A 27,962-nucleotide genomic window follows, 5' to 3' on the forward strand; every position below is an offset into this window, starting at 1 on the left:
TATTATTCATTTTCTCACTCCAGTCCAGTTTGAAGGAACCGGGCCAGTAGTCTCTTCTGGAACCCAGAACTGAGACTACCTGCAAGGTATGGGGTAAGTCATAAAATCAGGGAGAAAGCAAGGTTACAAGAGGAGGAGGAGAAGAAAGCTGGTGTGCAAAGAAGGGCGGAATAAAAGGGCCTGGAATTCTCTTGGCTCCTACTGCTCCAGTTCTGGTTCCAGCTGCATTTCCTTCTCCAAAAACTTCAAATAAATTCCCCTTTTGTGTTTCAGCTAGCTTGGGTGGGTTTCTGCTACTTACACCCAGTCTGTCACTTAATTAACTCAGAGGAAAACAACCAAATAAAGAAGCAAGGTCCCAGTTCAGTTCAGTTCATTGCAATTTATTTAATTTAAAAAATAAAAACGGAAACAAAACAAAACGAAAAATGAAAAACAAAACAAAAATCAGTTTCCAATGAAAATACACACACTTTGGGTGGTTATCCAGCTTTTTCCCCCCTGTAGGCTGTTCTGGGCTCAAACCAATCAAATGAATGAAAACCAATTTTGACTGGAGCCATAAAGCATGTTGCACCAATTAAATTACACCAATATATTATTATAATACCTTTGAAATGCCTTTCAGACCAATAAATAAAAAAAGACAAATTCAAATAAAAAAGTCAACTTTTTATTACCAAAAAAAAAATAGAAATTAAATAAAAGTCACAACACGGATTTAAAAAAAAAAAAAATGTGCAGTCAAGTTTCTCTCTCTCTCTCTTTTTTTTTTTTTTTCTTCTTCTAGGAATGATACCATGCCAGTAAATCCCTACAAAACATTTCCAGTTTGGCAATAAGCAGTCAGTCGATCATTCACATTTGTACTCAAGACAGCAGGCCAGAGCAACACTCACCTGAATTCCCCACCCCCCGCAAAGGGCTCCCCATCATCTGAAGAAGCAGCACCTTATAACAGGGATGGAAAGTCAGAGAGCACTTAGCATTTTCATTTCGCCTAGGGTCTTGAAGCACTTCCTGAAAACTGATCATGCCTTCAAATTTACCTGTAAAAAGAAGTATAATTCTACTCCTTTGGCAGATGTGTAAACTAAGACACCGAGAGGCCCACAGAGGCAGGGAAAGGACCAGGACAGCTGACATGGATTCTCCTGCTTGGTCCACCAGGTCATGAAAGTGTCTCTCACCTGTAAATTCCATGGAAATGAATCGAGCATGACTTCCTTGGTTGGGGATTGACTGGTAGGGACGATAGGACTTAATCAGGAAGCAGGGGAGCTGCTCGTCAAGAGCTCTTCTCTCTATTCCAAGGTTTTCCTTGAAAGGACACAGTCAACATGGCATCTAGAATCACAGGACGTTAGCAGAATGTCGGAAGCAGGCAGGGCCTGAGAGACTGGCTAATCCACCCCTCCAGCCCTCGCTGAAGGGAGAATTTAGCCCTCAAAACACTGCAGGTGCCTAAGGCCATCGACTGGTTAGCAGCACACCAGGACTCAGCTCAGAACCTCCGCCTCTGAGTGGAGGCTGTCTTTGCCACAACCCACTGTTGGTGTTTATTGACAAAAGAGAACATGCAGGTGTGGGGCTTTGGGGGGAGGGGGAGAAGCAGAGTGATGTTCCTTAATAGTGTCATTTTAGAAGGAAGGAAAATATTAAACAAATGCAATCACTTGGCAAAAGGAAAAAACACGTCAACCAGTAGGTAGGCGCTATACCTTCGTAGGTGTCATACCTTAAGTCATACCGACAGCCACCAACTAGGCTGGCCGAGCTGCCACGCGTGACGGGCCAGCAGTGTGGCAGTAGAGGCTGTTCAGAAAAGGTTGCATGAAATGAGACATGGAGTGGGGAGCTCACAGGCTGCAGGATGCCCTCCATGCACCCACACATCCCCCACACACAATTAGCTATCTACAGATTTTTTTCCCTTTGAACCTATACTGGAGTTCAGGAAGGAGGCGGCATTGAAGGAAAGAGAATCGAGAAGCTTCCCGTAATGCACCACTCAGCTCAACCTGAAGGCACGCACAAGCCACAACCCCAGAGCTAGCGACAGGGGACAACTGGAGCCATCTCCTCAAGAAAAGGGCAGTTTCATTCCAATGATTGTTCTCAGTGCCTTAAGGTGAATTCTTTCTCATCTCTTTATGAACGACTGTCTATTGGTTTTCCCAAAAATACCCCCAAGACTAGTCCTCCTTATATATCTATGTGGCTACCAGAGGTTGGCCATCTTGCATCAAAGGGTTCAATTTTCCCAGGCCAGTAGGATCTGAAGTCATCCCAAATTCCCCAAAGAAACCACAAATTCCATACCCAGTATCTGAAGATGTCCCACTGTGAGACTGGCATCTTACCACCGGCAGTCTGGGGGTCCAGAAATTAAATACTTAGTATTATTACTTTTTAACCAAAGAGTCCTGCTACACCTCTTTCCTACCTCCTCCAGAACCATCTGGATGGCTCCTTGGGAAATGTTCCCTCTCCTGTACGCTTTCTCCCAACCCACTCTGCTCTTTCAACACCTTATTCATTTGAATGGATTCAGCTTTCTTTTCCCCCAAAGCCTAGGAGTTCAAACCCATGACAGAATACTTAGATATGGGCGGGGGGGGGGGGGGGGGGGGGGAGGGAGTACCTTCTGCCTAACTTTCCTTTTCTCATCCAAATATCCCACCAAACACGAACTCCCTGGAAGCAAACTCACCTGCCTCTGCGGATTCCACACTCGGTGGATGGGAACCCATCTGCTATTAGTAAACAGGGTAAATGGTTGAGCCCATGACTCCTATGGCAACATCACATCCAATTCGTGCAGGTGAGAACCCCAGAGGCAGCATTCCAGTTAACAGTGAGATGTTAAAGAAAGCGACAAGTTGCCCCCTTGCTGGTGAGGATCAATTTCCATTCATCTGCCCAAAGACCACAGAGGGTCCCGAGCTCAGTTACACACCATGGTTTGACCTCTGATGCCACCAACTTTTTCCCTGTCCATCCTTGGAAGGCTGTGCTGAAGAGCAAGGCAGACATCAGGAAAGAAGTGGCATACGGCAAAAAAAGCCCCCAAATCACCACGGGCTGACTCTTCTAAGTCCTTAGCAGTGTTCAGAGCATTCTCCTCTGACCGAAGCCCTGTCTTCCATTCCAGGTAGACTAGCAAATTAACAAAGGTCACACTAGCGGCATGAAGGACAAACACAGAGCCCACAGGATGCCTTGACCCAACACTCCCAGGGCTGAGCTGGGTCCAGGATGGCGACTACGTGGCTTGGGCACTACCACCCTCTCTTTCCACTCCCATGGCACCACTGTGGTTCAATCACAACACTCCTTCCCATTGTGCCTAGGCGACTCGAACCAGCACCCCCAGCAGCCACTATCAACAAATCACTGACTCAACTTCAGGTTGCTGAAATCTACTTGCCGACCCCATGCAGTCAGACCAAGCCTGCCAATGGGAGGAGGAGAGAAGCAAGCTCTGAGCTCACCCCAAGCAGACGGCCCCAGGCTCTCTTGCCCCTCCTCCAGAAGCATTTGGATGATGTTTAGGGAAACGCCGCCGCTCCCATATGCTTCCTCCCCACCCTCTTAGCGCTGGCCACCACCACCTCCCCCGGAAAGCCGGTCCTCCGAGAGGTGCCGCAAAGTAAATGCCAATTCGGACCCAAATTCTGACTGGCAGCTGGCAGGACTGGCAGAGAACCCACTTCTCCCTTTCAGGTGCTGGCGCAAGGCTGCGGACTTGGCCAAGCAAGATGGTACCAATCCTTTTTCAGTCTATCATCATGGCCAGCAAAGAGGTAACCAGCTCACAAGCACAAGTCATTGCTCCCACTCCTCCCCCAAAACCCACCCACAACCCACCCCCTGCACCCTGGGGAGCTAGTTAAGCTTGTTGCAGATCTCCAGCGCTTTCTTGTAGACCTGAGTCACATCGTCCATGTCCACGAGGAGGGAGAAGCTGCTGTCTCCCAGCCGGTTCCGGTACCGCTTCAGGTACTGGGGCCGCGGCCGGTTCTGGAGCCCCTCAAAGTCCTGGATCTGGAGGAAGTTTTCAGCAGAGACGCAGCTGCGGATGCGCTGGCGGGCAGGGCGATTCTCCTGCAAGTCCAGCAAGTCGAAGGAGTCGCTGGACAGGACGCTGTCGTCACTGATGACGCTGGAGGGCCGGCTGTAGCTCCGGGAGAGGCCTTCGGCGGGGACGCCGGGCTCCAGCAAGGATTCCAGTGTGGGCATTTCGGGGCTGACGAGGGCCGGGTCCATGGTCCCTGCTGAGTACTTGCTGCTGTGTTTCAAGATGCCCTTCCTGCGGCAGGAGAGGCTGTGGGAAGTGCCCCTGGCTGGGTCTGGGGGGCTGGGCGATGGGATGCTGCTGCCCAGCCCATCGTTACTGTCCAACAGCTCGGAAGATTCGCTGCGCTCTGGGGACGAATAGTACCCCGATTCTCTCTGCTGGGTCTTCTTCAAGATGCCCTTCTTGGGCATCGTGGCCGACTGCTTGGGGCTGAGTTTACCTGGCACCTCTGCCTCGGGGGAGCTTGGGAGGGGCACACCAGTCCGACACAAGTCCTGCTCCATCTTGAAAGCAGAGGGCAAGGCAGGGCTGACCACACCTTCGATAAAGCCCGTGCTGTGGGAGCGATGTTCACTGTTGCTCCGCTTCTTCAGGATCCCTTTGGGCCTCTTGGAGCTCAGCTTGGATGGGCTTTCGGGCACCGAGTCCTGGCCAGACTGGGCAAAGTCATTCTCTTTCTTGGACTTTTTCAGTGACCGCTGCCGCTCCAGCATGACTTCTGAGGCCCCGGGTTTGGCCAGGCCCTTCATTTTGGCTTCAGCCTCAGCCTGCAGCCCCGTGGAACGGTGATGCCAATCGATAATGCGAGCCAAGAGCGGTGACTCGGAGTTGTGCAGTGCGTCACAGTCACAGACACTGCTCTTGTAGCCCCAGTTCACCCACCAGTGGTTGGCGATGTCCTCAATGGTGGCCCGGCGATCGGGGTTCACCATCAGCATCCACCGAATGAGTCCTCGAGCGTCTGTGGGACAAGAGAAGAAGAATGATACGTCGCACGGAAGCCTTTGGCCTTGACGGGGCCACCACTGTAGGGGTAAGGAGACCCCACTAGGGAATGGGAGCCAATGTCTTCCAGACAGTACATCAAAAGCATCATCAGGACGCAGAACCACAGGCCAGTGCATCGTCACATCTTGGCACGTTTTTGCATAGAAATAAAGGAATGTCCCAGAACTACCAAGCTCTCCATCAGCTCAGATCTTCATTAAGTGGGGAAGTCCAGGTAACCAGAACAGATTCCAGACCCGGCCCCAAGCAGGCCCCACCATTCCTTCGGTGGCTATCATTTTACCAAAAGGGAAAACAGGTGGAGGTTACCGAGGCTTTTCTTTCGACCTCCAAGGTAGGCTCGTGGAAACACACCATGCTCAAGGTCACGGGGAAAGTGCGTCAGCATGAAAAGGAAACCGAGGGCTGAGATGGTGAGAAAAAGGCTCCTCATCAGAGAAGGAAAGCCAGAGAAGGGTGGAGAGGGGCTCACATCCGGCATACCTGGGCAGGGAGAGGGGCCATCCCCAAGGCTGGCCTGACCCCGGGCCTTGGCCAGGTTCTGAGACCCACACCCAGTGAGCTCACCTCTTCTCCCTCTCTGACATAAGCTGTCGCCTACCGAGCTGTCAGATCCGAGAGCTCATTTAGATCTGCTATCTGCTTATAGCCTGGCTGAGACATACCGTGTGCAAGTCTCTGCTGCCAGAGGATTAGGGGAAAGGCCCAAAGGGATGTGGAGGAGGCCACAGGAACCAACTGACTCTCACAGCTTATAAACTGACTTTTCAGATCAAACTGTGCTTCCCCCAATGGGAGTTGAATTAGATCCTGGGAAGGATCTAAACTTCCCAGGCCCCACCTCCCCCCTCAGCTGCTTGTGTAGGCTAAAGAGTAGCTGGTGGGGGCCAGGCAATGAGACCAGGGGTGAGCTACGCCCCTGAAAAGTAACAGGATGATCGTTCCCTTCAGACATTCAGGAAATATCTTCTAAATTCCTGCAATGTGCCAGGAACTGTGTTTGTGTGTTGGTTAGCCGATGAGGCAAATAAGACCACCGTGAGGGTCACCTGGAAATTTCTTAAAAAAAAAACAAAACACCAGACTGGCCTATTTAAATAAATAAATAAATAAATAAATAAATAAATAAATAAGCATCTACATATATACATATATGTATAACACAGTAGTCAAGAGTCAACCCTCATTCTTCACAGATTCTATATTCTCAATTCTCCTGCTCACTAAAATGGATTTGTAACCCCCAAACCAATACCCGGCCACTCTCCCTGTCATTCGCATACATTTGCAAAGTGGCAAAAATTTGAGTCACCCCCAGCCTGTACGTGTGTTCCCAGCTGAGTTCGAAGGAGGCGATGACGCCCTGCCTTCTTGCTTCCACCCTCATACTGTAAAAATGTGTACTTTTTACAGCCTGTAATAGTCCATTCTTTTCCATATTTTTGTCCTTGTTTTTTGGTGATTTCACTGTGTAAAATGGCCCCCCCCCCACCATAGTGCTAAAGCACTGTCTATGGTTCTTAAGTTCGAGAAGGCTGTGACACACCTTATGGAGAAAATACGTGTGTTAGATAGGCTTCATTCAGATAGGAGTCATAGCGCTGTTGGCTATGAGTTTGATGTTAATGAGCCAATAAGATATTTCAAATGAGGTGTCTTTAAACAGAAATATACATAAAACAAGATCATATGCTGATCAGTTGACAAAAATATTGTGACCAGAGATTGAACCCTGTATTTCCTCTCAGAGTCGTGCTTCAGTATTCACTACCTCAGTGCTCAGAGCAACTTTGTAGAATGTAACTACTGGGAAGAATGAGAATCCAGTGTGTGTGTGTGTGTGTGTGTGTGTGTGTGTGTGTGCGCGTGTGTGTATAGCATGTCTATCTATGAAGGTCTGTGTTAACTACATTTCAAAGATGTGCACAGACTTTCCATCCACACATGACCTTCTCCTATCAAGGGATGAAGCTTATGACCTTGGCTGCTTTGACCCACAGAACATGGCAGAAGTGACATTATCTGGCTTCCCGGTGCTGACATGAAAAAGGCCTGGAAGCTTCTTCTTTCTCTGTCTTAAGAGCCCTGAGCTGTCATGTTAGAAGTCTAGGCTTCCTCCTGGAGAGAGAGGCCTGGGGAGGGACTTTGTGCAGGGGAGCCCACGTGGAAGGGCAGTGAGCAGGGGTCATAAAACCAGACCCAGCCAGGTGGCCATCTGAATGCAACTGTAGGAGAAACCCAAGCACGGCCAGGAGAGCTCTAGCCAACGCAGGGAATCGAGAGATACGGTACCTGGTTGTTGTTTAAACCACCGAATTTTTTTTTTTTGATTGATTACTCAAGATTTTATTTTGTGATTCCATTTTACTTTGATATGAGAATAAAAATCAGGAATTGAATTAGATTTGTTATCCAAAGTAGTAAAACAGATCGGAAAAACTTCATGAAAGAAGAAACATTCAGAATCCTTCATGACCCAGCTCATCTATTTTCATCCTAAACATACAGAGAAAAGAGCTAATTCAGAAACCACTAGCTGGATGCGTTTTGATAATTGTTCGTGAGTAAGAATATTAGAGACCCAGCTCCTTCTAAACCCTTACGTAGCTACTATTTCTCGAGGTGTGTATAGTTCTTCTCTCACTTCTGACCGGTAACTATAATTTATGAGAGAACGCCTTACTCTGTAAGAGTAAATGTCCCCTGCTTTTGTATATTCAGCTCAGCTGAATTTGTTAGTGCTGTCTCTTACAGGACAACTGGTTAGGCAAAAATTTAAAAATTGGATATATTTAAGGCGTATAACATGATCGGTATACATACACATGATTAAATGATTACTACAGTCAAACCAATTAATTCATCTCCTGACATAGTTAAACTGTGTGTGTGTGTGTGTGTGTGTGTGTGATGAGAGCATCTGAAATCTATTATCTTAGCAAATTTCCAGTATAAAAAAGAAAGAAAGAAAGAAAATAAGCCACCAATTTACTTGGAGTGGTGGGGGGAGGGGTAGAGTTGCTATAGCAATAAATGATGCAATAAATGACGCCAAGCGCCATACCACATGCCCCCGGGGCACAGCAGTGAAAAAGAGCGGTTGCCACCCTCCTGGCACTGAGTCTAGTTGAAGGTGGTTTATATGACTGCATGGGCTAGAAAGGACTTCATAGGATATCTCTTCCAAAATTAAAAAAAAAAAATTTAATGTTTACTCATTTTTGAGAGAGAGAGAGAGAGAGAGAGAGAGAGAGAGAGCACGAGTTGGGGAGGGGCAGAGAGAGACAGACACAGAATCCAAAGCAGGCTCCAGGCTCCGGGCTGTGAGCACAGAGTCCGATGCAGGGCTTGACCTCATGAGCCATGAGATCATGACCTGAGCTGAAGTCAGACGTTTAATCGACTGAGACACCCAGGTGCCCCTCTTCCAAAATTTTAATTAACAGTGGAGAGACTAAATCCAAATGGTAAGGGACTTGCCCAGGTTCGCGTAAGCAGGACTCCCAGCCTGCCTACTGTATAGAGCATTTGTTCTAGAAATTCCATTTGGGAAGGTTTGGGCAGAGCAGCTTTGCCAAAAGGCAAAAATCTGAAGAGGAAAAACAGGAGACTCCTTATAGACATTCAAACAGAAGCAGCAAGTGTGAGCAAAGGCAGGACAGCCAACCACTCCCGCTCGACCTCTGACCCTCCAAGGGCACCGCACCTGAGGGCTGCGTGGGCTCCCGGTACTCTCCACTGCTGATCTGCCGAATGAGGTTTTTGTGATCGAAACCATCGAAGGGCATCGTTCCATAAACGAGGGTGTAAAGCAACACGCCCAGGGCCCAGCTGTCCACCTGGAGCAGAGAGACGGGGTATACAGGAGCTCAGAAGCAGGTTCCAGGATGCCTTCCAATCCATCGGCCTCACTGCCTGTGAGCAGCCACCCACAACGACCCTAGGAACTGAACGTAGCCCCTGGCAGACAGGTTCCCGCCCGCAGCCTGACAACTATAGGCAAGGCAGCTGTGGGCTGCTTCAGAGCCTGACCTTTCCATTTCCAACGGAGACCAACAGTACCAATCTACGTGAGAATTTTCTTAAAAAGATTATCTTCTTGGATCCTCAGTATAATGTGAAATAGGTAGGGCCTGGATTATATTCAACCCCATTTGACAGATGAGACTACTGAGGCATAAGAAAGCCAAACGATATTTCCCCAGAGCCGCTCTCTGCCAACGTGATGGGTACAAGACTGGGCCATAGGACCCTTCACTCTGAATCCAGGAATCAATTCCTTCCTGCACCTTCTTCAGATGGGTCAGGGGCTAAAGACTCAAATGCTTATGAGAGCCAGGCACGCAACAAACATGAACAAAGCAAGGGAGAATCTGGGGTACGACGTGGAGCACTGGGGACGGAGACAAACGGTAGAGTGCATTGATCCACCTTACAGAGGCAGCCTCCCCTTGGCAAACTGCTTCCACAGAGCCAGGCGAGCCCAGCACTGCCAGATCCTCTGGTTTCTCAGGAGAAGTCAGAAACTGGACTTTGATGTGAAATCTCCCCATTATTAAAGGTTTGGTCCATTTTCTTTTAGAAAGACTAATGTGGCCAAATAAAGCCTGCTTGCTGGCCAGATCGCAGGCTGCCAGCTTAGAACCTTGGAAAGAGATCATCGAAGATCAAAGAAGCATTTATTACCTCTGATAAATGTAGTGTGTCAGGTTTTTAGAGTTTCGTAAATTGAGTCTGATGCTCCTTCCTTACACTCTTATTTTAGAAAGACTTTCTCTTCACTACAATTGGTAGGGGGCCTTGGCATCCTTCTTTCAGCCTTCAGCCCTGCCTTCAAACACTCTCAGAGAGATAAATATTTGGAAGGAAACATTTCAACCCACTGAGCAGCTGCTATTTAAGGGATAACCAGCGGGTGGATCTCTCGGTAAAGAGAACCTTCCTTTTAAAGAGAATCATCACTCACAACTCACGCATTTTCAAAATAGCATTTACACATACGCATCTCTCACAGTGGCCCTGAGAGCCTTTAGGCGTATAAAGAAATAAACACATTTCTCATGAATTAGAAGGTGCAGTTAAAACTGTAATTCCTTAATCAAAAATACATGCTGTCAAAAATACATGCTAAAAGACAGTCACTGCAGAGTTAGGGGTTTGGGGGTTTGTTTTTTGATTTGTCCTAACAGGGAAAAACTAAAAACAATCTGTCTAAATCTAGGGAAGTGATTAAGTTATGGTATATTCGTACAATAAAACATGTCTTTATCAGAAACCACGCTTTTAAGTAATAACAAATTTAGAAAATGTCACAATATGATTTTAAGCTAATAAAAAGCCAGACACACATATGTATACACATATACATAATGACTGCAATTATTTTTTGAAATGCAGAGATCTACATTGGAAAAAAGTCTAAAAGAGAAGTCACAAAAATGTTAAGGTAACTTTATCTTCTGGATTTCTCAAATTTTCTCCCAGGTGTCTACATTATGGCTTTTATAATCATATAAGGAAAAGTCTTCTTGCATGGCATGCTTTTTTGTTTGTTTGTTCTTAAGTATTGCTTAGATCCAATTCTCGCCCTCCCTCCTCCCTTTCCTCCCCCACCTCCACCCCCCACGCACCAGCAGCTTGCTCACCTCTGGCCCCCGGTAAGGTCTCCCATTGACAATCTCAGGAGAAGCGTAGAGCGGGCTCCCGCAAAATGTTTGCAAGAACTTGTCCTTCTGGTACAGGTTGGAAAGCCCAAAGTCAGCAATCTACAAAGAGAAGCAAGGCCAAGGGGGGCCTGTTAGTGTCCCAGTGAATGTCTACATTAGATCATCTGAGCACGAGGGCGCCTGCGTGGGTCTGCGGCTGGGTCACCATTCTCTCTCCGGTCCTTAGTCTTCATAAAGGAAGGAGTCCACAGGACCGGGCCAGGGACTCCCAGCTGCAGTCCCTGCCACCCACCACAACTCTGTCACATCCGCCCACTACATGCTCTCTTACTTACTCAAAATTACTCCCCACGTGGCCTTTATCTTCACTGCAGTTTAGGCCTGCCCTGAGAAACACCCAGGAAATCACTGGCTTGATGTTTCTGATGCACAACGAAGTACACAACTATTAATCTGGAAACCGCCCATCTGTGGCCCAGCTAAACTCACTCTGCACCCACAGAGCGTATCACACGTTGGAAAACCCCGACCAGTGCCGCTGATACCCCGGCATTTTCATCTGCCCACACTCTGACCAGAACTCTGGGTTGAACCGCCAGAAAATGGGAACCCAGGGTCCTTTCCTGTTCTGGATCACAGGCTTATTGTGAGAATTAAAAAAAAAAAAAAATCAATCAATCCAGATGAGAACATGAATGTAAACCTTTAAGTCTTCAAGCTCCACGCAAATGTTTTACCCAACGCTGATTCTCTGGTACTGCACATCCCTTAGAATCACTGTCTTCTGTCCTGGTTTCATTACCCTGTATGGCAGTACTCTTCTCTGTGTGTGTATGCGTGTGTGCATCGTGCATAAATATATACATCACATAAATACACACCCATATATACAGATAATGTACATTTATGTACGTATGTATACACACATGGCGTATATATAACTTCCCCTTGCCTGTTAGACTCCAGTCCCCGAGGCAGGTTGCATGTTCCACGTCTTCCCTCCCCACCCAACGAATACTTGTCACGCCAATAGGCAAAATATTTTGAAAAGCACAAGGTAATTAATAGAAAAATGAAGAAGGTGGAGGAGGAGGTGGAGAAGGAGGGAGAGAAGGGGAAAAGGAAGGAAGGAAAGAGGAAGGAGAAAAAGAAGAAGGGGAAGGGGAAGAAACTTGCACCACTTACTGAACAACCTCCAAGTATCGAGCACTGTTCTGAGCACTTTCCCCTTCTCTAATCTCATCCAAAACCCCATTTACACAACAACGCAAATGTACTTCATGCCACTGAACTGTGCAGCTAAAAAGATGGTTAAAGTGCCAAATTTCATGTTATGGATATTTAAACACAATTCTTTAAACAGATGAGGAAACGGGTTTAAGGAGACGAGGTGATGCACCTCAGGAGAGCTGACTAGTAGGTGGCCATGGAAACCCCGTGCCTCTAAAGCTTCAGTCCACTGTGTGCACAAGACCACCCCCTGATAATCTGCAAGCTTCACCCCAGCCTTCCGAGCTGAGCTTCTGCCATTCTCCAAGCCGATTTCCATTTGGGGCTTATAAATAGGCTGAGTGATTCACATGCCCAGAGCTCAGCCTGGCCCCAGTGGCGCTGAGGCTCTGTCTTGAATGCAGCCCCCAGAACAAGGCTATTTTCTAAAAGTTGTCCCTGAATGAATGAATGGAATGTCATTGAAAGCAGCTGGTGTATAACCACGCTCAGAAAACGCATTCTCTGGGCTCACATTGCACTTAATTGCCCTGAATTCCACTTTCTTATCAAGGCCTCCGATTTGCTTGCAGGAAGTTGGTTGGAAGCTTATGAAGTGTGCCCTGTGGATCAGGAAAGGAAGGGAATGGCTGGATGCCCTGGAGCCTGCCCCGAAGTCCCAGGGCTTCGGCCTCTGCAACTGCAGCCAAGGCAAGGTGCAGACACAGCGCAGTGTGCGTCCCGAGGAAAACATATCCCCTTCCTACCCCACGATGTCCACGGTTGCCAAATACATGCGTGAGAGGCACCCACCACCATGGCGTGCAAATCCCTGCACGCACACACTCGCACCAGACTTCTCTAAGTCTGGGCGCCCTTGCTTTCTGTGCAGCTGTCCTGAGAAGCAAGTTTATGTTAGGGACCCCTCCCGTCCTCTCAGACTGATGCTTATCAGCCTTGCCCAGTAAAACTGTCATTGCCACTGACAGAAGATTTATAGAAATGTAGATTAGCCCCGTGTTCTTGGCACTTCAACGGAAAAGAAATATTAATCAACACACACACACATACACACACACACACACACACACACACACACACACACACACACAGAGTTCTTAAACCTTGAACCACCTAAACTTAGGCTCCAGCTCTAAGATTTCATACCATCGGGAGTGTCTATCGACTATAAGAGCAGAAATGGCCACTGGTTAAAACTTCTCAAAGCCTCAATTTCTTATCTGTGAAATGGAGGTAGGGAGGTGCCTGGGTGGCTCAGTCGGTTGAGCGACCTGCTCTTGGTTTTGGCTCAGGTCATGATCTCAAGGTTCATGAGATCGAGCCCTGTGTCAGGCTTGGGACCAACAGCAAGGAGCCTACTTGGGATTCTCTCTCTCTCTCTCTCTCTCTCTCTTTCTCTCTCTCTTCCTCTGCCCAGCTCATGCTCTCTCTCTCTCTAAAATAAAAATAAAATAAAATAAAATAGTTAGGAACAGTACCCACCTCCACAGTGTCATGGTGAAAATTACATGACAAAAAGTATGTAAAATGCTTAGGACAGACATTGGCACAGAGTTGGGCCTCCATAAGTATTTGCTCCCCACCATTAAATCTGTATCCATAGCTTTATCAACCTCACGGTATTCAAAACAATACTGGCTTTCCAGTTCAGGAAATTATTTAAGGCCCCTTTTTCAAATTAATACATTTTTTACAAGTGAACGGAACAAAATAAAAATATGAAGTAAAATAGCACAGAAGATACGAGGGAAAGGCAGAAACCATGAAGACAGTGTAATAAAAAAAATCTGGGAAATTTGAAAAACCTGAAATTTTGGAGATAGTGATTTTATTTTATTTTATTTTATTTTAATTTTTTTTCAACGTTTATTTATTTTTGGGGGGACAGAGAGAGACAGAGCATGAACGGGGGAGGGTCAGAGAGAGAGGGAGACACAGAATCGGAAACAGGCTCCAGGCTCTGAGCCATCAGCCCAGAGCCCGACGCGGGGCTCGAACTCACGGACCGCGAGATCGTGACCTGGCTGAAGTCGGACGCTTAACCGACTGCGCCAACCAGGCGCCCCGAGATAGTGATTTTAAACATAATAAAACAAAAATAACCGAATTAAAGTCGTATTTTGCCGACACATCGGTAACCTTTGGAGAAGGTAACTACTTTGAATTTTTTCTGGTGATGGGCTTGTTCTGCCCCGTATCGGCTCAAAATCACGTCCCCACACTGGGCCAATACCCGTTCGGCCTGGGCCCCAGAAAAGAATCTGAGAAGACAACACGCAGGTCCTTAATTTTTGGAGTTTTTGTTATCATCAAGCCATTCTAGAGGGATGTCCTGCTGGATAAAAATCAAAGGTAGGAAGATACGGTAGGAAGTGATTATTCACATTTCCAAATAGCCTCGCTACAACACAGATGCACCTTGAAGACTCCCAGCTAAGTGAAACAAGCCAGACACGAAAGGGTAAATATTATATGGGTCCATTTATACGCGGTACCTAAAGGGGAGGGGCGGTAGTTAACCCTGGGTCTCTGTGAATAATCGCTGTGAGCTCACAGGATGAAAAAGGAAGTATCTGCTTGCCGGTGGGTAAATGCTGGGGGAAAGTGCTGACGAGGAGGGTGTTGGAAGCAATGGTCTGACGGTCATTTGCAGTGTCTAAGAGGAAGTGCAGCAGACTGGACAGATCAGAAGAATCTGGGGCTGACCGTGGACGTGGCACTAGTGCGTGATGGGTGGGACCTGCCACGTCACTCAGTTTCCTCACCTGCAAAACGGGACTAATAATAGAACCCACCTCGGAAAGCTGCGTGAGAGAGAAGAGCAGGCACGAGAAGCCCTTGGAATAGTCCTGGGACGACAGACTCTAGATTACAGCCGTCATGATGTTGCTGGTGGTTTGATCTGCTTAACAATTGTTTGCTAAGAAACAAACCCACCAAAGAGCCAAAGGGAAATTACCATCACCCACTTCTGGAATAGGCATGCCCAGGGTGGGAGGCTGTTCTGCACGACGGGAGAAGTAAGGGATGAAGGGTTTGAGGGTTTGGGTTCAAATCCCAGCCCTACCGCTTACCAGCACTGAGTTTAGGTGGTTCGTTAATCCTTCCCTGCTCCACTGAGGTCCTCGGGTCGGCAGCTTCCGCACCGGCTGGGAGATGACCAATCCCAAGTGACCTGGGAAAGCTCTTAACTGAGAGCACCTCCGAGAAGCAGCTTCTCAGGGGATGCTAATGAGCAACCCATCACGGCTCACCACACACTCGACTGGGGCGTCCCTACACAGCTGCCCTGGCCATCATGACTCCGGCAGCCTGGCCGGTGGCTACCAACAGCTCTTGGAGAGTCCCTCCTAGGAACTACTGTCTACAAGCTGCCTACAGACAAGGCAAGGCAGACTGAAGCAATGGCCAAAAAAGTGCCCGTGTGTGATGCTCGCCTAGATTTGGGGCAAAATTGGGTAGTAGTGGTAGAAGGCAGAATTTATCAGGTGCCTGGGTGTTTAGAGTCTGGCAGCCTTAGGTTTGCAGCCAGCCCCATTGCCAATATCAGCTGCAGAAACCTCCTCATCTGTAAAATGGGGATAATCAGACCCACCCCAGTGGAGACATTCTGAGATCCAAGTGATGCAAGGCATGTGGCAGGTCCGGCACAGGACTCCGGCTTCTAGCAGAGGCTCAATGAAGATCACTTTCCTTTCCCAGCCTCCGTGCGCTATTCTTGTGCTTGCTGCTCCTTCCCTGTAGAAGGCTGTCAGCACATTTCTATCAAACTCCTACCCATCCTTCAAAACCCAGTTCAATCACCACTGCCTCAGCAAAGGCTTTTTGGTCCTCTTATAATTAGCAGAATCACTACCTCCTGCTCAGCACTTCCAGAGCACATTATACGGGCGCTATGAGACACATAGCAAGACCATCTGGTCTTGAAAGGAGGATCAGGGAAGGCTTCCTGAAAGAAGAGGCATTCAAGCTGAGACTGAAAGGAGGGGTAGGCAAAGAGCAGTGGGAAGAGCATTCCAAACACAGGGAACCACGTGTGCAAAAGCCAGATTGTCCTCACCACCAGACAATTACATTCTATATCTGTTCGTCTGTTGCTTGTGTCCCCAGCTGGAATTCTAGGTCAAATTCAGTACCTTATCTTCCTCACTCACCTCTATATCCTTCTCATGGCTCATTATGCTGGTTTAACAACTGTGAGATTCCGAGCTCCGAGAAGATAAGGACCTGGCCCTCTGGTCCACTCTTAAATCCCAGCATCCAGCACGGGGCCAGGTACACAGTAGGAAGTTAGCACATTTCTGTGGTCAAACATGTACTGCCCATAGGACATACTCAATTTGCTCAACAAGTAAGTGCGGAAATAGATGAGTGAATGCAGCCACGCACGGAGACACGCATATACACAAACACACACGTAAATGGGTGAGTGAACAAATGAACAGATTAATTAATGCACAAATGCAGAGTTCTCACACGCATGTAATCAAAGCCCAGAGGCCATATCCTGGGCTGCCCCATTTGGCCTTGTGAAGCCTCAGAGATTTCTATCTCATCTTAGCCCTAGCCATTCAAATTTCTTTTCTTGTCCGCAGCCTCTTTGAGTCCATTGTCATCAGGGGCAACAGGCCATCTCCCCTATGCCCCTCTACTCTGAGCCCTGGGAGCTCACCAAATTCCCAGCCCTCTGTGAGGAGGCGAGCTGACCCCAGTGCTTGGACCTCTTACTTCAAGGCATTTTTACAGGACCCTTCTATGGGAATTGTCAGCATTCCATTCTCCCAGAGAGTGGGATGTGAATCTGGCCCATTTTTATTAATTGCAAATTACTGCTATGCCGGGCGTCTATTTTAGTAGACATAGGCTTACTCCACAGAGGCTTTAACAGGCCTCTCCGCAGTACGGAATGCAACCCAAAGAGGCACATTGCTCTCATTCTGTCTGCCAACAGACTATTGTGAATATTTTTAGAAGCCACGCCCTCTCACAGTGGCCCGATAAATAATTTCCAATGCCAGATGTGCCCTTTGCAAATCAACATCAGGCAGAGAAGAGGGGACAACGAGTTACCTGGCTCACACCAAAGTGCAGCGGCATGGGTCACATTTAAACCAGTAGCATGCTTAGAGGCTTCCTGGGCCAAAGCCCCCCGCCCCCACCCCCAGCCTTGTAATCCCGGAGAAGGAATCGGAACTGAGGCTAGGGAGGCACCAGCGGGAGCTGTGAGAAGGACCTGGCTGCTCTTATCCCGCTGGCTTTCTCCCTCCGGTCCAGACGCTGATGCCATGGGCTCTCCAGAACACGGAGGCCGGTGTGTGGTCATATGTCTGCTGCCTCTGCCACCAATGCCCTTTCTAAGTATGTTTCCAGCAAAGTGCTGAGTCAGGAAGAGAAGAGCCAGGCAGATACAGCCGGAAGACAAATCAACACCAGCTGAAACGTATTTAAAAAAAAAAAAAAAAAAACCTTGGGAGTGCGTGTGAAATGATGAAAGAGAATTTGCCCAGAAGTCAAACATGGTAGTTGTAATCCTGGCTGTCATCCTTTCACCCCAAACCCAAACAGCTTAAGGGTACCCGCTGTGTGGCAAGTGCTGGGCCACACTCTGCAGAAACAGAGACACAGAAAGCCCACAAGGATTCACTGCACATGATCATGGGCATGTCACCTAGACCTCCTGGGCCTTCATCATGCAAACAAGGGGGTCAGAAAATGACCCTCAACGTTCTTCAAGCTCTAGGATTCTCAGATCCTAGCAGCATCCCTTGAACAAGCAGAAGGAAAAATTCGTGTTGGGGAATGGGAAGGTCTGTGCGAATGTGGCGGGGGGGGGGGGGGGGGGGCGCGCGTGGGCCCATGCTTGTGTGTTTCACCTTGGGCAATGCCAGGAGTAGAGATTCTTAACGAAAAGACAAGGAAAAAAAACATGACCGACAGTTCAATTTTATTAACATTCTGTGCATCTGCTATTCACCTACACAAAGGACAGGGAGCTCAGACTGAAGGGCTCAGTCCTGGGAGCCTTGAGGCCCAACCCCACTGTCCTATGGCTCATTTGCATGAGCCATTCCCCTGGGCTCCTGCACCATTGTTCCCAGAACAATTGCCTTCAGAATTCTAACTATTCTTCTCCTCCATTGGGAAATTCTATGACTCCATAGGAAGCTATGTGCCTTATCACTTCTGGGACTACATCATGGGACCAAGAGGTCACATTGTCCCACAGAAGCCAATCCCCAAGCCAGAGGCTCACATTCCAGGCCTTGTAAAGACTACATTTCATTTCGAGAGCTCCCAGGGCAGGTGGCAGGACGAATCGCTGAGAAAGTTACCAGGGTGGAAGGCACAAACCCTTAGAAATGTGTCCCTAGGACAAGAATCCAATTATGTAGCCATGGCCTGGCCACCACTCCCCAGGACCCAGGCACCGTCCCAGCAGCTGACTCCCTGTTCAATGTCCTCTCCGGTGGCCAACCATTTGCACGGGTGCTTCGGACACGAAGACCTGAGTGGCAAGTGCTCTGAGTATATATGGTCTAAAATCCTCACATTTGCCATGGACTCCCCAGGACTGGGCACAAGGCATGGCACATGGTAATTGCTCAGGAAGTAGTCACTGTAAACTTGGACAAGTAGACAACAACCCCCAGAGACAGGACCAGCATCCCTACTGGACAGACAAGGAAACTGAGGCTTAGGCAAGTACTTTATCCAAAATACCGCCATTAGTAAGGGACAGAGTTGCAGTTCAAATTCAAATTCCAGGCTACCCAACTCCGAAGCCGCCGCTCTGAACCCTGACTCACTGCATGGTGCTCAGCAATGTACGAAGCTACACACGGGGTATCTTGCTTAGTCCTCAAAACAAGCCTGTGAGCATCACGGTTACCCCGTTTTATAGTCACAGAAGCAGGATGAAGTAGCTTTCCCAATGGCAAACAGCTAGTAAGCCACGCAGGACAGAATTTTCCAACCACACAGTCAGTGCTCCTACGAGAATAATCCAGCCACTTTGCCAGAAAGGGAGAGACCTTGAGACTGCACTGCCTGATCCTAGGAAGAAATTGTTTGACCAATTGTTCCCTCCTTATTCTGTGGACTAACACAGAAATGTGTGACCACAGTCCACTACTCACAAAAACAAGACATCACCCTAACATGGCTTCTGGGAGCCTCTCAAAGGATGATGCTAACCCATGGTTGCCACCATGATCTGCAAACAGAATCCAAACTCCAAGAGAGGAAACAGTCTCTCTGTGATGCACCCCCTCAAATGAAAGCAACAGCAACAAAAAGAGGGGACGATGCGAGGTCATTCCCATGCTTTGTCCCGGGACCAGGGATGAGGCACTAACGTCACCAGCGGCCAATTAGAGGGATCCCCTGGTGGCGGGAGTACTGAGGCCATTTCATAATGAAACCCATGCGGCGGGCTCCGTTTATTTTGAAACCGTATTTGCTTATTTTGCAGACGTGATCAAAAGGACATTCAGAGAGCTCCGCAGGAGGCACTTGAACCCCGTTGGCCGGGAGAGCTTGCTTCAGCTCCAGCGGCAGCCAGCAATAACACTCTCCGTAAAAGTACGCCCATCCCTTGATGGTATGCTCCTTCCCGGCAGCACAGGCCATCATCCTGTCCGGCAGCTGCCCAGTCCCAAGGCTGGCTACGGGGGTGGGAGGGTTGGGAGGGCGATGGAGGCGGCATGGCAGTGACAGGAGGGTGGCAGGGAAGGAGTTCCAACTCTTCCATAACCTGGGACCCTGCTGGCAACTCAAGCATTCAGGAGTCACGCAGACATGGGCTCACACCCCAACTCCACTACTTACGGCTGTGTCACCTTGGGTTGGTTACTTAACTTCTCTGTGCCTCACGTCCCTATCTGTGAAATGACGTAAATGACAGTGCCCGTGTCACAGGGTTGGGAAGATTAAATGGAAATGATATCAGGCAAGTTGCATACCAGTAACATGTGCAACCTGTTACTGTCCTAAGTGTTTTTATGGCGATGATTATAGACCATGAGCTTCCTGGGGACGGGGACTGTATTGTAGTCATCCCAGCATGAAAATCAATGTCTGGCATCCAGTTGGAGCTGGAGAAATGCTTGTTGAATTTCAGTGTTCGAACTGAACTGATGGCTTAAGCCCCATGACTGCCTGCACCTGCCTGCCAGGGCAGGACCCAGCAGCCGCCTGATGCCTGACTTCTGGGCTGCAGCCTGGGGCTGCTTGAGCCCCACCAGCCACAATCCCCAGGCTCCGTATTATCAATCAACGAGACACGAGCTTTACCTTAATATTGCAGTTGTCATCAAGCAGTATGTTTTCCAGCTTCAAGTCCCGGTGGACCACACCGTTCTGAAATGAGAACACAAGCAGGGGACTGAATGGGATGGCTGGGATGAGATCAAGAAAGAGGGAGCAGGAGCCGGGAAGCAAAGGGAACGATTTGACAGATTAAAGAAATGCGCCAGCCCGGTGGTCTTCGCCTCCAACCTTCAGGGCCTTTCTCACTGTCATGAAGCTCTCCGCCAGCCAATGACCAGGGACAGGAGAGCATTAGTCACTTGCTGTGTGGTTAAGGGAAAAATGACTGGAATCCATTCTCCCTCAGAGCCTGTAAAACAGCAGGGGGAGTCTTTGTCGGAATGTAATTCCACTGTGTGAAAGCAATATAGTCGCAGGCAGGGACAAACAATGTCTGTCTGTAGTGTGCTTCCCAGGGAAGAAGCAGATATCTCTGCTGGAGACTCAGAAAGTGGGGCTCACAGACCTGGCTTGTCTGTCTGTCTGTCTGCCTGCCTGCCTGCCTGCCCAAGGCTGGAAAGGGGACTTGCTCAATCTATTCTGACCCATGAAACTAATCCAGATCTGTTCAGAGCAGAACAGTAACACCCCCATGGAAATTTCCTAAGCAGCTGGGAGGGAAGGTTCAATAAGTCCCTCTCTGCTGGCAGGACTCAGGTGATGGGAGGCGGTGGGAGGGGCCAATGAGACCCTAGCCACTGGACCGACCAAAGCGGGTCCCTGCCATCCTACGTGACCTTTCCATTCAAGCCAACTCTGGCAAGGCTGGACGCTGAAGTGCAGTGACAGGCTGCTAGCCTACAGAGGGTGAAAAGCAGTCATTAACCAACAGACTGCTGGTCTATACAGCAGTAACAACTAGTACTCATGATCCTTTGTAAAGCCCAATGATCTTTTAAAGAGGTGGGTGGGCGTGGGCAGAGAGGTGGAACTGAGACAACCAGCTACATTGGGCTGGGTGCACAAACAGCAGGGAGTGAGTTTTTAACATCATTCGGCATAAAGGGCATTTGCAATCGAAGCTGCTGTTGTAAGCAAACCAACTGGCTAGAAGTTCTTAGTGTTTCATTCAAGATTTCTTTAGGGGAGCCTGGGGGGCTGAGTCGGTTAAGCTTCAGACTCTTGATTTCAGCTCAGGTCATGATCTCACAGTTTGTGAATTTGAGCCCCCACATCAGGCTCCGTACTGCCGGAAGCTTGGGATTCTCTCTCTCTCCCTCTCATTCTGCCCCTCCCGTATGCACTCTCTCTCTCTCTCTCTCAAAGTAAATAAATAAACTTAAAAAAAAAAAAAAAGATTTCTCTAGTTCAGAATCTGCATGTTTATAGTTGGTGCTTTATTGTTTATTTTCCTTTCCATTTGACAGTTCCTAATATCCCCAAAAGCACTGGCTGAAGACACAAAAGTTGTATTTCTGCTACGCTTTTTCTAACACAAAATTTCAAGGGTGTGTTTTGAATTCAGAAATATACAAACCAAGGCTCCTGGAGGAAAGATACAGAATACACACTACCCCATTTTTCTCTAGTTTTAAATATTGGGAGCAGTTTGGTTTATGTTATTGCATTCTTAGTTTTCATAGTAAGATGGAATGAGTCTGATAAAGCCCCATTCATACAAAAGCCTAAATCTTCACCCACTTCAAATAATGAAAATATGATCTGTAGTGCTTTAAGATGATGCCTGATGACAAAGCATAAAATACTGTTTGATCTGATCGGTGCCTTTGGAGTCAGCAAAGTGAAGTCCAACAGTGTTCGTGTGGATTAAAGGTTTTAGATTTGAATTATCAAATTTTTTTCAATTTTTTAATGTTTAATTTGAGAAAAAGAAAGAGAGAGTACCAGCAGCAGAGGGCCAGAGAGATAAGGAAACAGGGGATCTGAGGCAGGCTCTGTGCTGACAGCAGAGAGCCTGATGCAGGGCTCAAACTCCTGAGCCATGAGATCATGGCCTGAGTGGAAGTCAGCCGCTTAACTGACTGAGCCACCCAGGCGCCCCTGAATAATCATCTTCTAATTACTTACAGAGCCACTCTCAATTAACCAGAATATTTAACAAGCCAGAAGGCCCCATGTGGCAATCATTTGAATGAAGAAGCTGACTCTATTTTGGACGCCATGTTGGATTCAAGTCACTATTGTCCTCAAAGTGAAAGAATGTTCCTGAAATAAACAGCATGAATAGGATGGGATCATGATTAACATAATTAGTAATAATGATGGCTGAAATACGTCTTGGAATCATTTGTGCCCTTCATTTCCTTCTCCAGAGACAAAGGGTAGCCAACCTGGCTGTATCATGAGCACATCCCATTAGGCGTGTTGCAATAAAACGTACGTGTAGGGACGTAACCTTTGTGGGTGTAACCTATGTGAGGAAAGATACCAAGAGCACAGGAAGTTCACAACCAGCGGCTTAGTAACTCCACTTCTGGAATATCCCTCAGGTAAATCATTCAGATGAGTGGAAGAGGTTAATATATAAAGATAGCAATCACTACAATATATTAACCAGAAATTGGAACCAGTGTAAATGGCCAACAATCACAATAATTACAGAGAATTTTTAGTAATGTGGGAAAATGGTTTACATTAAAATACTAAGTGAAAAGGCAAGACACCAATATAAAAAATACACATACTGTGGTGCTCTGGATCCTGGAATGGAGAAAGGCCATGGGGGGGGTGGGGGGTGGAACTGGTGAATTCTAAATAAAATCTGTAGTTTTGTTAACACCAATGCCTGAATGTTAGTATCTCGGTTTCAACAAATGTACTGCCGTAATGTCAAATGTTCCCATTAGGATAAAAATGAATGAGGGGCAAATGGGAGCTCTCTGTATTATCTTGGAAACTTTGCTGTGCCTCTAAAATTATTCAAAATAAGAAATTCGAATAAAAAAATAGATGGTTGGAGTAGGAGGAAAAAGACTGGAAAGCAATGAACAGAAGTGTCACTTGTGGGCTATGCCTGGATTCTGGAATCACGGGGGATGGTGATTTTCTTCTATTTTATAAGTTCTCCATGCACATGACAATGAACAGATATCACCTGAATTCTATGAAAAGGATCACGTGGCACCATCAAAACCATCTGTGAGCAAAGCCCCGGCGGGGCGCAGCCGTACCTTGTGACAATAGTGCACGGCGGAGACGATCTGGCGGAAGAAGTGTCTGGTCTCCCTCTCGCTGAGGCGTCTCCTCTCACTGATGTAATCGTACAGCTCCCCCTTGCTCGCGTACTCCATGATGATCACAATCTTGTCTTTGTTCTCAAACACTGTGGGGGGAACGGCAACACACAAACACCCTGTTTATCCAACAAGCTCACTTATGACCACAGAGGGTGCGAGGGAGGACAACGGAGATGTCACTGAGCAGGGGCCAAGAGACAGCAGTCAGGCCATTCCACGTCACGAGGGGCTGGGCGAGTGTTCCGGCCAGGTAGATGATGACATCACGCTATTGTTACTGGACACACCTCTGTAACCCTAAGGGAAAGGTGTCTCTCTCCTCCGATGGCCCCCTGCCCTTGATCAGGATCATTTTCCTAAGCCCCGCCCACCAGAACAGCCCCCTGTATGACAAACAACTACCATCTATTAACCATTCGATATGGACCAGCGACCTGGACCTCACGAGCTACTCTGAACCCAAAATGGGTGGCTGGACTTGTCACCTCTTTGCTCAAAACCTTCTAGACTTTTCCATCTCACTCAAAATAAAACCCAAAGTTGCAAATGTGGCCCACCAGGTCCTGTGTGGTCCTGTGGACCCTTCCTAGCCCTATTCCGTGTATTCTGCATATTTATTGATTTAGTCACCCCCACTAGAATGTAAATGAGGGTTGGTCTATTTCATTCATGGCTGTATCCCCAGCACCCAGAGCGCTGACATGGGAGCTCAATGAACAATTATTGAATGAGCGAGCTCAAAACTTCCTAAATGCATTCTGGACAGTTACAGTAAATAATTACATAGCCTTTACTCTGTGCCAGGCGCCTGTAAGGTTTTGAGTGCCCCACATGTACTGACTTATTTAGATCTTACAGCAAACTTTCAGGGAAATACCAGTAATTGAAAAATGAGGACACTGAGAGAGAGAGAAGTTCGGCGACTTGCACAGTTTGGCTGAGCTGCCAGACTGGGACACGGCTCACCTCTGGCTTCTGGCCTTGGTGGGGACCCGTGATGCCATAGCCTAACATGGTGGCATGTCAGGACCACTGCAATCCGCCCCCCCGCCCAGGCTGGGTTCCCTGACTCAGCCCCTTCCTACTCAACCACCACCAGGGAACTTGTTTTCCAAAATGCTTGTAACCGCTTCTCTCTCCCCAACCCTGATACTCTCTCTAGCAGTGATGTTCACACTCTGCCAGACTAAGTCCTTGGGAGGGAGCATCAAGCAGATGCCCATGGGTGCTGGTCAGGGGAGGCCACAAAGCACAGGCACTAGGTCCTCGACACCACCTGCACCAAAGCCACTCTGCTGCTATTGGGCTCCATTGGGCTTTCACAAAGATGGACATCCTTTGAGCAAAGACAAAATAAAGAATAATTGTTTTGAAAGCCATCACTCCCGAGGGACATGGTATAAAAACCTTTGTAGGGTACCCAAGACCGTCCCTGAAGGACCCCTGCCTACATCTCATCAGTCTCTACCATTCCCCCATCAGGCCCCTGATGTTCACCATTGCTGGACCATTTGTTGTTTCTCACAATCTCTCTCTGTCTCTGTCTCTGTCTCTGTCTCTGTCTCTCTCTGTCTCTCTCTCTCTCTCCGCCCCCCCCCCCCCCCCCATGACTGCTGTTTCCCACCTCCTTCCCCCTGCCTTTATTCCTCCCTGTCTTACCTGTCTGGGAAACTCCGGCCCGTCTGTCAAGATTGAACTCAAATATGGCTTCTATTTTGCTTCCCTCTGCCCCGCACGGTGGCTACTTAATACGTGTATCACTTTCAAACCGCATACATTTATGTGCTGATTTACATACCCATTTCCTCTGCCTGGACTGTGAGTCTGGACTTTTAGACATAAAACGTTTGGTTTTAGAATCAGACATGCCTAAGTATGGCATGGAATCCAATAGGATTCCTGGGTCTGCCTCTTAATTGCTGTGTGACTCTGGGGGAGTGGCCCGCCCTCTCTGTGCCTCAGTTTGGTCAACTGTAAAATGTAAATAACGTTAGTAAGCACTTCTTATAACTGTTGGGAGCGTTTGTTGACACTGGGTTTGTTAAATGCTGAGAACAAGGCCTGCACTTATGGCATGTGCTCAGTGACATTAGCTAGTATTGTGACGATGGATATTATCGGACCCCAGGGCCTTAGCATGGAGCCAGACTCCCAGATACACTCAATAAGAACGGAATGGAACTGGAACATGCCCCAGGCCTGGGTCCTCTGTCCTCCCACACCTTGTCACTGGCTGTTAGAAGCTCAAGCCCCTCCAGTTCCTTCTTGGCTCCTTCAAGTCCAGCCAAACGTCTCTGATAGAATGAAGGGGGAAGGAGGAGGAGGAAGGAGAACAGCCAGACAAAATTGGCCGCTTCTGCGTCTGCTGGCCTCGGGGTACCCTGCAGCCTTGGCTCCTGCCAGGGATTTCAGCCTGTTGTGCCCTTTTCATTAACAATAAACTTTGGAAACTGGAAAAGCTGCCTCGGGAGGCACGGCTCAGGCTCCAAAAATGACGGAGCGATATGTCCTGGACAGGACGGCGGGCTTTCTAATTTTAAAAGGTGCGGAAGGAAGAAAGAGGGAAGGTTCTCTGACAGGGGAATAAAGAAGGAGCCTCACCCCCCTACACACGAAAGTCTGATGCGTCCCCAGGGGAGGCCAAACCACTGGTCCCCTCAGTGACTATCAGAAGGTGTGGGTCACTCGCCCGGTACAGACACAGGACCGTTTCGGTCTCTTTCCAATCGGCTGACTTGGTATCATGCAGACATAAACACACTCGTTTCAACAGTTCACTGCACCGGACGTTTTCACACACAGCTTCCATCAGTAAGTCCTGCTAGGTCTCCCTCTAAAATACATCTCGATTCTGCCCTGTCTGACGTCCCCAGCCACCCCTTGCTCTGCAGGCCCCGTCCTCACTGGTCTCCTGCCTTTCACTCTTGCCCCTCAGCTGGCTTTCTGTATTTAGAGGGGGGCCGGGGAACGGTTCCAGATGCATGTGCTGTGGAGCACAGTCCTGCAAGAGACTCTGGAGGAAAAATAGGGTTCTGCGATCAAACGTAGGCAAAATGTTTGGAAAACGCTAATTAATGCTCGATCGCCCTAGGAGAGTCTGGTTTCTTTGACTCTGAGTTTGGCGGGTTGATTTGGCCATTTCAACACCCCTACTGACATCCAGAGGAACTAACCAGGAGCCAGGCTGGGGAACAATGGGTGAATGAGATAATATCCAAGTGATAAAATCGGCCCCTCAACTGTTGCAGGCCGGGCTTGCGGGCAGCGGGTGACAGAACTGTCCAAGTGGCCACGCTGGGCTCTGCGACCCCACCCCCACCCCTCCCACAGGAAGCAGCACAGCCAAGCCTCAGGGTCAAGGCCCTGATTGCAACCCTAGATTAGCTAAATGCAAACAACAGTTCCAGACTTGGTACCTCAATGACTCACCAAGGAGGCCACACGGTGATATGCATGAAGCTTCCAGTCCCTTCTGGTAACAACGCGCTTACTGAAGGCTGTGTGCACACTTACTGTGTGCTGGCACTGAGCTGACCAGTGTTTTGCAGGAATTGTGTCATATGGCTTCGGTCCTATGAGTATCCTCATTGTACACGTGAGAAATTCTGGGTTCACCCAGGTTAACAACTGCCAGGGCCACAGAGAGTCTGAGGCGGAGCCAGGCCGAGGCCCGCAGTCTGACCACACACACCACGTTCTTAGCCACTACACTAATACACCTATACGTGAACCCCCTGACCCTTGGTCTCATCAGTCAAACACAGGGCACTCCATGAGCTCACGGGTCTTGCTCCTCCAGCGTGCTGCCTCGGCCAGTGCTCAATAAACGGGAGCTCTCCTCAGAATTACTTCATCTGCCTCTTAGCCAGCTCCTGCAAAATAAAACCCTACGAGACTTTGCTCTCCCCGCTGCCATCGCTCTTTAAAACGTGTTGTGGCTGCCGCAGAATCACAAAATTTTCAAGCAGGAAGGGCCTTAGAGATCAAGTACTATTTTTTCCAGAAGAGCCCAGGGTTTCTAACATATAAGAAAGAGCAAGGCCTTGGGGGTCTGTCCTGAAGAATAACCAGCTTCCGCGCCCTTGGCCCCAGACTCCTTGCCCACGTTAAGGTCACTATCAGCGAGGTGATAGGAACTCTTGGCCATTCTTCTGGCAAAAAGGGCCGCTTCCCTTGGGCACTTTTACAACTGGTTATTTATAAGCCCAGAAATCTTGTCTGTGTTTATGTTATTAGTCACTAAGCAAAAGCTTATTTTCCACCAGTTGGGAAGGGTTTCCTTTCTGCAAAATGAAAGCCTGTGTCTCTTGGCCAGTCTTACCCAGAAGCCCAGTGGCTCCAGAATGGTAAGGAAAACTATGGCCCTTGACATGCCAGGCCTACCAGGGAAATCAAAACCCTGAATAGAAACTTAGCTCAGCTTGAGTCAGCCCACAGCACGGGGCCATGTCCATTTGCTGCAGATCCAGGATT

At 48.3% G+C, this 27,962-nt stretch overlaps 1 protein-coding gene across 3 annotated transcripts in view; it reads right to left on the reverse strand.

Annotated features, from left to right (window-relative positions):
* Nucleotides 1-367: 367 nt before the first annotated feature.
* The window catches only part of NUAK1 (NUAK family kinase 1), a 73,238-nt gene continuing 45,643 nt past the window's right edge, over nt 368-27,962 (reverse strand). For all 3 annotated transcript variants that reach the window (XM_047866474.1, XM_047866475.1, XM_047866476.1), the window contains 5 exons: nt 23,424-23,575; nt 20,278-20,343; nt 10,735-10,854; nt 8,796-8,928; nt 368-5,042 (listed from right to left, as the gene is read on the reverse strand). In XM_047866474.1, coding sequence (XP_047722430.1) covers nt 3,889-5,042; nt 8,796-8,928; nt 10,735-10,854; nt 20,278-20,343; nt 23,424-23,575 — 1,625 coding nt within the window. In that variant the 3' untranslated portion in view covers nt 368-3,888. The remainder of the gene's footprint in view (nt 5,043-8,795; nt 8,929-10,734; nt 10,855-20,277; nt 20,344-23,423; nt 23,576-27,962) is intronic.

The sequence above is a fragment of the Prionailurus viverrinus genome, chromosome B4 (genome assembly GCF_022837055.1).
Source record: "Prionailurus viverrinus isolate Anna chromosome B4, UM_Priviv_1.0, whole genome shotgun sequence".
NCBI lineage: Eukaryota > Metazoa > Chordata > Mammalia > Carnivora > Felidae > Prionailurus > Prionailurus viverrinus.